We start from the raw sequence: 9,632 nt of genomic DNA, 5'->3' as shown, positions 1-9,632 counted from the left end.
GCCGAGCCCCAGGCGCACGCCGGCCCCACTCCGGGGACACCCGGTCGCCTCCCCGGCCCTGCGCGCCCGGGTAACGCTCTCCGCTCGCTCTGCGTTCAGCACGCGCGCCCAGCCAAGCGGGGAGGCCGGCCGCCCGCGTCTCGGGCCGGGGAGACGCACGCGCGGCGCCCACGTCCGGCGGCGCGGCGTCGGACGCTGCGGAGGATCGAGAAGGATCTGGAAGAATCCGGTTAGACCGGGGGGACGGGCGGGGGAAGCCGGGAGAGCGCGCGGCGGGGGGCGAGGGCTGGCCCGGGAGTCCGAGGGTCCCAGCACCGGGGCGGGGCCAGGCGGCCGGCGGGAGGAAAGAACCAGAAACCACCTTTCGTAGGAGCGCCCCGACCGCCAGAGCCCGAACCAGCCGCCGTCTCTAGAAAGTTCTCCCCCCACGTCTTTCGCGGTCGCCCGGCTCCTCCCAGCCCCTCCCTCTGCGGCGGTGGGACCAATCGCTCCCCCGGCCGCCCACGACCCACCTCCTGCGCCCGCCCGCGCCGGAGCAGAGGTGCGCGAGCCCCGGCCGGCCGCCCGCACAGCCGCGCACTGACCGGCGCCCGCTGCCCGAGGAACGGCACGATGACCGCCGAGGAGACGAAGGCTGCAGAGAGCGGAGCGCAGTCGGCGCCGCTGCCCCTCGAGGGGGTGGACATCAGCCCCAAGCAGGATGAGGGCGTGCTTAAGGTAAGGGGCGGGGGGCTCCCCGGGGTGGCGGGGGGCGCCAAGAGCCCGTCGCCGCCGCGCTCCAGCGGCCGGCCGGGGCTCGGGGCTCGGACGGCCGCCTCTGCAGCCTCCCGGCCGGCCGTTGACCGCGGCGTGCAGCCGTGGCCGGGCGCACCGCCTTGCTGGCCGGGCCGCCAGTTCGGGGCGGGAGGGCGGCCACACGCTCGGAAGGAGGAGGTCTGGGCTGAGGGCTCCCCAGTCCCCCAGCCCCGGTCCCCGGCCCCCAGGCCCGGGAGCGCAGCGCCTGCTCCGGCCGCGGCGTGCGCGGGGAGGGGCGCGCCGGGGGGACGGGCGCGTGAGCCGCGGGGGGACCGGGCGGCGTGCACCACCCCTCTCTGCGACCCGGGACCTCGCGGCCGGCTCCTTCCCTGCCGCCGCCGCCGCCGCCGGGGAGCCCCCCCGGCCGCCTGCGCCTCGGGGGTGCGGAGCTCGCCGACCCTGGCAGTTAAACATTAGCCAGGACGCGAAGCGGGTCCCAGGAGTTATTTCCTGGCCTGCTGGCCTTTGTGCGACTTGGCGCGCGGACCCGGCGCCCTCCGCCTTTTCGTCACCCCCTTTCTAAAGGCTGGGACCCGGCTAGGTCACCCGCTCGGCCATGCTGTCCCCCTCCCCCCCGCCCCGGTGCATGCCGGGACCTGTAGTTCACCCCTCCTCCCCGGGCCTTCCTGAGCGCGGGGTGCGGGGCTGGGAGGAGGTGCTCTGCTTGGGCGCCCGAAACCGTGTTACCCCCCGAGGAGCCAGGGGAGGGGTCTGGGACCCAGGCAGCGGGGCATCTTGACCCACGTCGGGACAGCGGGCCGCGGTTCGGAGCTGGTTCTCCGCTGTCCAGGATAGCGAAATCCTAGCTCGGATTCGTGCCCTGTTCTCACCCAGCGTCTCTCCTCCTGGCTTCCCACTGCTCAGCCCCACGTGCGCGTGTGCCCTGGGCGAGCTCGAGACCTCGGGGCGCTCTTAGCTGGTGCAGAACGCACCTGGCTGCTCTCCCAGTGGGCACGCGGCTTCCAGGGAGACTCATTTCCTCTTTGATTCTCCACTCCTTCCCCTTTCCTTTTCTATTGCTATTCAAGTCCACATCCATTCCATCGTGGAAGCTTTCCCTTAGAGGGTGACCACACACGTACCAGGGAGCCCACAGAGCCACCTTTTATAAATGGTAAAGAACAGAAGCAAGAGTCTTAGAAGTTCCTGGGAAATAGTCTAGCCCTGAAACCCAGGACTTCAGTAGCCTACCAGTCACGAATGCTCAAGTCCCAAGTCAGAGGTTAGGGCCTGGTTGAGAGCCCGGGCTCACCTGTAACCTGGTGGTTGCTTTTACCTCTCCTGGACTGCTCCTGTTCTTTTCATTATTCATATTCCTCTTTTCTGTCTAAACTAGATCCTGATCTGATGACAGATGTTTAGGAAGAATGAGGAAACGTAGCATAAATACTTTTCCCTTTGTTGCTGATAATTATTCAGTCTTTCACCAGTTTAGTCCTGTAACAACTCTGATAGGGATTATGATTACTACTTCACAAATAAGGTCTGGAGAGTGAAAGTGACTTGTACGAGAGCATACGGCAAAAACTTGAACTCAGGTGTTTTGTCTCCAGTGTTTCACACCAAGTCATGTCGTAGTGGAAGACAGGGAGGTCAGTTGGTTCTAACCAAGCTCCACAGCAGAGTCATTTGATGACGGGTTCGTCGAGTTACTTACAAGGAGGCAGAAGAGTCTGTTTACGTTCTGGTCAGAGGTGTGCGGGTAGTCATGGTGCCTCTGCATCCATCCCCAGGTGCTCACCTTCTCCCCTTCCTCCAGGTCATCAAGCGAGAGGGCACAGGCACGGAGATGCCCATGATCGGGGACCGAGTCTCTGTCCACTACACGGGCTGGCTGCTTGACGGCACCAAGTTTGACTCCAGCCTGGACCGCAAGGACAGATTCTCCTTCGACCTGGGGAAAGGTGGGCATGGTTAGCGGGCTGGTGGGATCGGGGTGTGTGAGCTGTCACAAGCAGAAACAGTATTCTCAGGAGTTCAAAGATGAAGGGTTTGTTACAATCTTAATTTTTTCTTTTTTTTTGTTTCCACTGTCCTGAAACTGTTGATTTTTTTTTTTTTAATTTTTATTTATTTATTTCCTTGGTTGCATCAGATCTTAGCTGTGGCAGGCGGGCTCCTTAGTTGCAGCTCGCCGGCTCCTTAGTTGTGGCATGTGAACTCTTAGTTGCGGCACGCATGTGGGATCTAGTTCGAGGACCAGGGATCGCACCCGGGCCCCCGGAATTGGGAGCGCCGAGTCTTACCCACCGCGCCACCAGGGAAGTCCTGGAACCGTATTGATTTTTATCTCTCATTCCCCTGATCACCTCTGAACGCCTGGCTTCCTCTTCAAGGATGGACTGCCTTGTTTTCTTGAACCGCTTTGTTCCAGAGTTGAGTGTTTTGTTTTTTTTTTAAGTGGTCTGTAAGCAGGTTTTCTACCTTCCTGGTCCCATTTCTAAAGAGTGTCCAGCTTCCCCTTGGGCATGGGACAGTAAGTCTCTGGGGCCACTGTTTGAACTCAGAGTCAGATCCCTGCCAAGGAGAACCTGTTTGTTTTCTTTTCTTTCTTTCTTTCTTTTTTTTTTTTCCCCCCCAATAAATTTATTTATTTATTTTTCGCTGTGTTGGTTTTTGTTGCTGCGCGCGGGCTTTCTCTAGTTGTGGCGAGCGGGGGCTACTCTTCGTTGTGGTGCGTGTGCTTCTCACTGCGGTGGCTTCTCCTGTTGCAAAGCACAGGCTTCAGTAGTTGTGGCACGTGGGCTCAGTAGTTGTGTCTCGTGGTCTCTAGAGCGCGGGCTCAGTAGTCGTGGTACACGGGCTTAGTTGCTCCGCGGCATGTGGGATCTTCCCGGACCAGGGCTCGAACCCGTGTCCCCTGCATTGGCAGGCGGATTCTTAACCACTGCGCCACCAGGGAAGTCCCGATCTGTTTGTTTTCTGTACCTGCAGGGGAGGTCATCAAGGCTTGGGATATTGCTGTAGCGACCATGAAGGTGGGGGAAGTGTGCCACATCACCTGCAAGCCAGAATACGCCTACGGTTCGGCGGGCAGCCCTCCCAAGATCCCTCCCAACGCCACGCTTGTGTTCGAGGTGAGTGGCCACAGAGAGCAAGGCAAAGAGCCAGCCTTGTCTCAGCCCAGGGCCTGGCTGCCCTCCAGCGCTTCCTGCCTCTCGGAGACAATGTAGCCAAGGCTGAGGGCCTGCCCTCGGGGGAAGGGGAGGAATGGAGAGAGCGGCTAGCCCTGCCATGCATGTAACCTGCTGCTGCCAGAAAGTGGTCAGTGATGAGGGTTCAGGTGGGAAGAGGTAGGCATGCACCCCTTTTCAGGCTTGAAGCAGCAGGGTGAGGGCTGGAGGCCTGTTTATCTCTGGAGCGGTGCCCACAGGAGATGGGTCCTAACTGAAAGGGATCAGGAGGTCATAATCTGCATAGAGTGGTGACTGACAGCAGAGAATATTGGCGCTCTGGAGATAAGAGGAGGGGAGAGATGCCTGCTGCGTGGGTCGGGGGCGGGGAGGAAAACCTTTGCTGAGGAGCTGGAACTTGACAGCGTTCACACTTGAAGGTGGTTGAGCCCTACCAAGTGGATGTCGGGGGAACGTTGGGAAGGCGGGTGAGAGGTGTTGGGTTGCTCCTGACGCCCATCGGGCTGAGCTTGTCAAGTAGCTGCGTTGGGACTGTCTGGAGAGCACACCGTACGGGAGTGGCGAGTGCACAGAGTGATCTCCTGAGCTGAAGTGAATCCTGCGGCCTGCCCACGTCTGCCACAGCTGAGCCAGGGCAGCTCCCAAGAACCTGGCAAAACTGCCACTTGGGCCACTCCTGCTGTTGCTGCCCTCGCCGTCAGACCCGCTCTGGCATTTACTAGGGACCCCTCCGAGCGAGAGCGGAGCTGTGACCCCTCACACCTTGTCCCACAGGTGGAGTTGTTTGAGTTCAAGGGAGAGGACCTGACGGACGAAGAAGACGGCGGAATCATCAGGAGAATCCGGGCTCGGGGGGAAGGCCACGCCAAGCCCAACGATGGCGCCCTCGTGGAGGGTGAGGTGGGGCGGTGCGGGGGTTCGGTCAGGTTCTGGTGCGCACGCCCTGGGTGGCTTCTCTGTGAAGTGGGGGGCTGAACCACATCCTCCTGACACTTCTCCACGTCTGAGAACGCCGAAGGGCGTTTGGGGAGCAGGAAGTGACGAGGCAATGGGGGCGGCTGCGGCGGCATCCTTCCTTGGTCTCCTGCCTGCTTACGCCCCTGGTACGTCGCCTGTCTTTCACGCCAGTTACGCTGGAAGGGTACTACAAGGACCAGATCTTTGACCGCCGGGAGCTCCGCTTTGAGGTCGGCGAGGGGGAGAGCGTGGATCTGCCTTGTGGGCTGGAGAAAGCCATTCAGCGCATGGAAAAAGGAGAACATTCCATCGTGTATCTCAAGCCCAGGTGAGGTACACTTTGGCCCAGGTGCGGCAGGCTGTAGAACAGGTGGGTGCACCAAGGTCAGATCTACTCGTCCACAGTGAGTCGTGTAACCGGCCTTTTGTACGCCTCCCCTGTTTACGGTCACTGTGCTCTGGGCACCCTGCACGCACACCATCACGATCTCCTTGAATCCAAACCTGACGTTTTCAGTCATGCTGCTACAGTTTCTCTTTTCTAGTGACATCAAGATTTTCATCTTCTGTTCTTCAGTCATTAACTGTATTTATTGAAACACACCTACTGTGTGCCGGACACAGTGCTGAAAATCCTTAGTTATTCAGAGACACTGTTGCCACCTTCTAGTGACTCATTGCTCTGTGGGGTACCATTTAAATTAGTAATCGTGCCCGTGTGTAATGTGAGTTATTAGAAAGATTTGCAACATGCTAAGTAAGAGCCCAAGGAATTGTGTGAAGAGGTCAGGGAAGACTTTGCCAAGCAGGAAACATCTGAACCAAGACTGAAGCGATGAGGAGGTACTTTGCAGGAAACAGGAAGCCCTTTCAGTGTGGAGCAGGTTAAGTGCTGCTGAGATGACCTAGCGTTTTCCTGCCCCACAGCTATGCTTTTGGCAGTGTTGGGAAGGAAAAGTTCCAGATCCCACCAAATGCTGAGCTGAAGTATGAAGTACAGCTCAAGAGTTTTGAGAAGGTGAGTTTGTTCAAGGTCTTCCCTACCCTGAAGTCAGGTCCCACCCTGGACGTGACTCCCTGGGGTGCTGACAGCTTTGTGTCTCCCTTGGGGTACGGCAGGCCAAGGAGTCCTGGGAGATGAGTTCAGAGGAGAAGCTGGAGCAGAGCACTATAGTGAAGGAGCGGGGCACCATGTACTTCAAGGTGAGCCTGCAGCGTGGTCCTGGACGCTCCCGAGGAGTGGGCATGCTGACACCTGCAGCTGTCACCAGGTGGATCCGAGCTGCCTGGTCAAGCCGGCGGTAGGGGTTGGGCGGGGCAGGACTTTCTCACGCCTGTGGGTCACCGGCGTCTACAGGGTACGACAGCTTGGGGCCACCAACGCTGTGCCGGGTGCCTGAGCCTCCCTCCCATTCCAGGAAGGCAAGTACAAGCAAGCTCTGCTGCAGTACAAGAAGATTGTGTCCTGGCTGGAATTCGAGTCGAGTTTCTCTAATGAGAATACACAGAAGGTGCAGGCCCTTCGGCTGGCCTCCCACCTCAACCTGGCCATGTGTCATCTGAAGCTGCAAGCCTTCTCGGCTGCCATTGAAAACTGTAATAAGGTGAGAGAGCGAGGGCAGTGTTCACGGGCAGGCTTGGGCGAGCTGCCGGCGTGTCTGGAACTTGCCCGCAGTGACTAGGGCAGAGGTAGCAGGATGGAGCCGTGGGGCTCTCAGGTGCAGGGCCCAGAGGCAGGGCGGTGGGAAGCGAGTGGCGTGGCCTTAGTGGTCGGAGGCAGTGGCACAGCGGCGGGCGGAAACACTGGATGGAAGGACCGGCTCCGTGTTCTCTCCTCCCCGGCTCTTTGCCTCTCCCTCCTACGCACCCACTTTAGTCTAAAGAGATGGACTTCCCTGCTGGTCCAGTGGTTAAGACTGTGCTTCCACTGCAGGGGGCACAGGTTCCATCCCTGATCGGGGAACTAAGATCCCACAAGCCACATGGCACGGCCAAAAAAAAAAAAAAAAAAACATGGAAATGTCACAGGTTCTTCTCTTTCACCTAAAGACCTGTCTTCCCTGTCTGCCTCTTGGACTAAATGAGGTGCCTTCCTAGACCTTGGTCCTTTCCGTGTGGTGCCCAAGGCTCGTTCTTCCCGGGGTGGGGACTCATCCTGCTGAGGGCTGCCTCGGGAACCCAGTGCTGGCCAGAGAAGCTGCAGGATCTGAGGTCTCGCTGCTGCGTGCTCCCTGTGTCTCAGGCCCTGGAACTGGACAGCAGCAACGAGAAGGGCCTTTTCCGCCGGGGAGAGGCCCACCTGGCGGTGAACGACTTTGACTTGGCACGGGCTGATTTCCAGAAGCTCCTGCAGCTCTACCCCAGCAACAAAGCCGCCAAGGCCCAGCTGGCCGTCTGCCAGCAGCGGATCCGCAAGCAGCTCGAACGGGAGAAGAAGCTCTACGCCAACATGTTTGAGAGGCTGGCTGGGGAGGAGAGCAAGGTGAGGGTGGGGCCGGGGAGCGGTTACGGTGGATGACGGGGACAGAGGCATCCCTTCGTCCCCGTCCCCGTCCCCAGCCCAGCCCAGCTGGGGCGGGCCCTCTGTGCCTGTCTGTGCCGACCCTGGAAGCCTGGAGCAGCAGCCCGGGTTTCCCCCTGTCCAGCCCCCTGTGTCAGGAGTTGGCTGCTCCGATGGTCTCCCCAGCCTACATTCTCTGTGCCTGTTTAAAACTCAGGTTTTAGAAACTGAGGTTTAAATAGGTAATGCATGAACGTGGTTAAATTCAGACTGCACAGAACGTGTAGTGGAAAGGCCCCCTCCCCCACCCAGTGTGCTGGCGGGACAGACAGTGATCCCTGGCGACAGGCGGTGGGCTCTGCCTACTACTTTGTGCATCATGCTTTCTTCACGTCATACCTAGAAGCTTATTTTACATCAACGTGTGAAAGAGCTTTCACGTTCGTTCTTAGGCTCGCGTAGTCTTCCACTGTGTGGATGTGTCATATCTTACTTACCCAGGTCCCTATTTCTTAGTCTCCCAGTGTTCTAAACCGGCACTAATAGAGACATAATGCAAATTATATTTGGAATTTTAAATTTTCTAATAGCTGTGTTTTAAACAAAAAGTAAAATAGGTGAAATTAATTTTAATATTTAATTCACCCAAGGTATCTAAATATTGCAACATGTAATTTTTTTAATTGCATTTTTAATTTTTTCAGATTAAGCCTTCAAAATCCAATGTGTATTTTATACTTAAATTGTTTTGAACTAGCTGTATTTAAAGTGTTCAGTAGGCACATGTAGTAGCTGCCATGGACAAGTAGAGTTTTATACAGTGTTGCAATAAATGAATTCATAATTTTGTACATGAGCAGGTGTATCTTCAGGTCGCACATCGAAAGGGCATTGCTGTGTCCCTATAATTCTGTTAGCAGTTAGCTTTTTTTTTTTTTTAACTTGGGCGTGAGTATTTCGGGGTACAGACGACACCTAGTGTGCGTGTGCTAGGTGATCACTTGGGTGCGGGCAGGTGAGAGTGGGGATGTGGGTAAGAGTCACCTTTATCGTCAGGGGGCAAATGAGAACTGGAATTCACCCCCTTCCCCCTCTCCCTTCTCGCAGGCCAAGGCCACGGTCGCTGCGGGAGAGCAGCCCGACGCGGAGATGAAGGAGATGAAGGACGAGCAGAAGAAGGACGTGGCAGGGGCCCAGCCTCAGGTGGAGGCGGAAGCCTAGCCCCGCCCAGCCCTGCCCCCGGCTGCCTGCCCCCGCCTCCCTGCCCTACTCCACCCTGTTAGTTTTGTAAAAACTGAAGAACTTTGAGTGAATTAGACCTTTATTTTTCTATCGGGTTCGATGGTGGCTTTGAGGGAAGGGGGAAAGGAGCAGGCTGGGGGATGGAGGTCGGGGGGTCATTTTAGGTGGTGTCACCCCCTTCCTTCCCCCATTCCACGTGAACGAATGTCCCTCCACACGCACACTCACGAGAACGTTATTTATTTTGCTTCCTCTGTCTTCTCTGTCCGTCTTTCAGGTGGTAGAAGGGGGCGCGCGGTAGGGATGTGAGGTCTGACGAGGCCGGGTGGAGGGGGGACCCCTGGACAGCCCCTCCCCTCCCGGTTCCTCCTCGCGGACGTGGGTGCTAGGGGCGTGGGAAGCACTGCTGTGCCCGTTACCTCTGTCTCCCTTCCTCGCCCCAGGTGGTGTGGCTGCTACTGCCTGCTGGTGTCATGGTGACCACCCCTGTGCCCCCTCCCATCAGTGTCCCTTCTCAGCCAGGCGTGTCCCACCCCCTCAGCCTCTTCCCTGCACTTGCTGAAGGTACAGGCTCGCCTCAAGTTCTGTGCTTGAGCAATAAAGTGGAAACAATAAAACCTGGGTGTTGGGCAGCCCTTTGTGTTTGGCCTCGGAGGGTGAGGGTGGGCGTGGGCGGCTACACCAGGGGGCAAAACTAAGGGAGTCGCCCACCCCATCCCCTTGGGGCAGCAGCTGACACCGTTAGCGGTAGTGGAGCAGGGCCTCCTGTGCACCACATGGGCTGTAGTGGGGCCTGCGCTCAAAGCCTGCCCGTGGGTCTCCCACACTCCTCACCCCGGCAGCCTGGCAGGTTTTTAGTAGCTCTGGTTTTTCTTCCCTAACACTTGGGAAGAGGAAAATATATAAACATCTAAACTACATTGGGACCAAGCGACTGAGTTTGCTTTGAGGTTAGATTTGTCTACTTCTGCCCAACTGATCCAGTAGAAAGTTAAAGCTGTCTT

General features: G+C 57.8%; 1 protein-coding gene across 2 annotated transcripts; it reads left to right on the top strand.

The window, feature by feature from the left end:
• The first annotated feature begins 372 nt into the window (after positions 1-372).
• On the top strand, positions 373-9,260 carry FKBP4 (FKBP prolyl isomerase 4). 2 transcript variants are annotated; one of them, XR_009009778.1, is made up of 11 exons: positions 392-717; positions 2,555-2,699; positions 3,730-3,872; positions 4,704-4,824; positions 5,058-5,214; positions 5,814-5,904; positions 6,006-6,089; positions 6,305-6,490; positions 7,129-7,368; positions 8,494-8,664; positions 9,072-9,260. XR_009009778.1 is itself a non-coding variant. In XM_057557340.1 (10 exons), the coding sequence occupies exons 1-10, from the start codon at positions 613-615 to the stop codon at positions 8,605-8,607; spliced, it is 1,386 nt and encodes a 461-aa protein (XP_057413323.1). In that variant the 5' UTR covers positions 373-612; the 3' UTR covers positions 8,608-9,260. The 2 variants fall into 2 exon arrangements, 1 of the variants encoding a protein (XP_057413323.1); XM_057557340.1 differs by having other exon boundaries at positions 373-717; positions 8,494-9,260.
• The last annotated feature ends 372 nt before the right edge of the window (positions 9,261-9,632 follow it).

Source organism: Balaenoptera acutorostrata, chromosome 11 (genome assembly GCF_949987535.1).
Source record: "Balaenoptera acutorostrata chromosome 11, mBalAcu1.1, whole genome shotgun sequence".
NCBI classification, from domain to species: Eukaryota; Metazoa; Chordata; class Mammalia; order Artiodactyla; family Balaenopteridae; genus Balaenoptera; species Balaenoptera acutorostrata.
The sequence above is the reverse complement of the archived record's forward strand: the minus strand, read 5'-3'. Positions and strand labels throughout refer to the sequence as shown.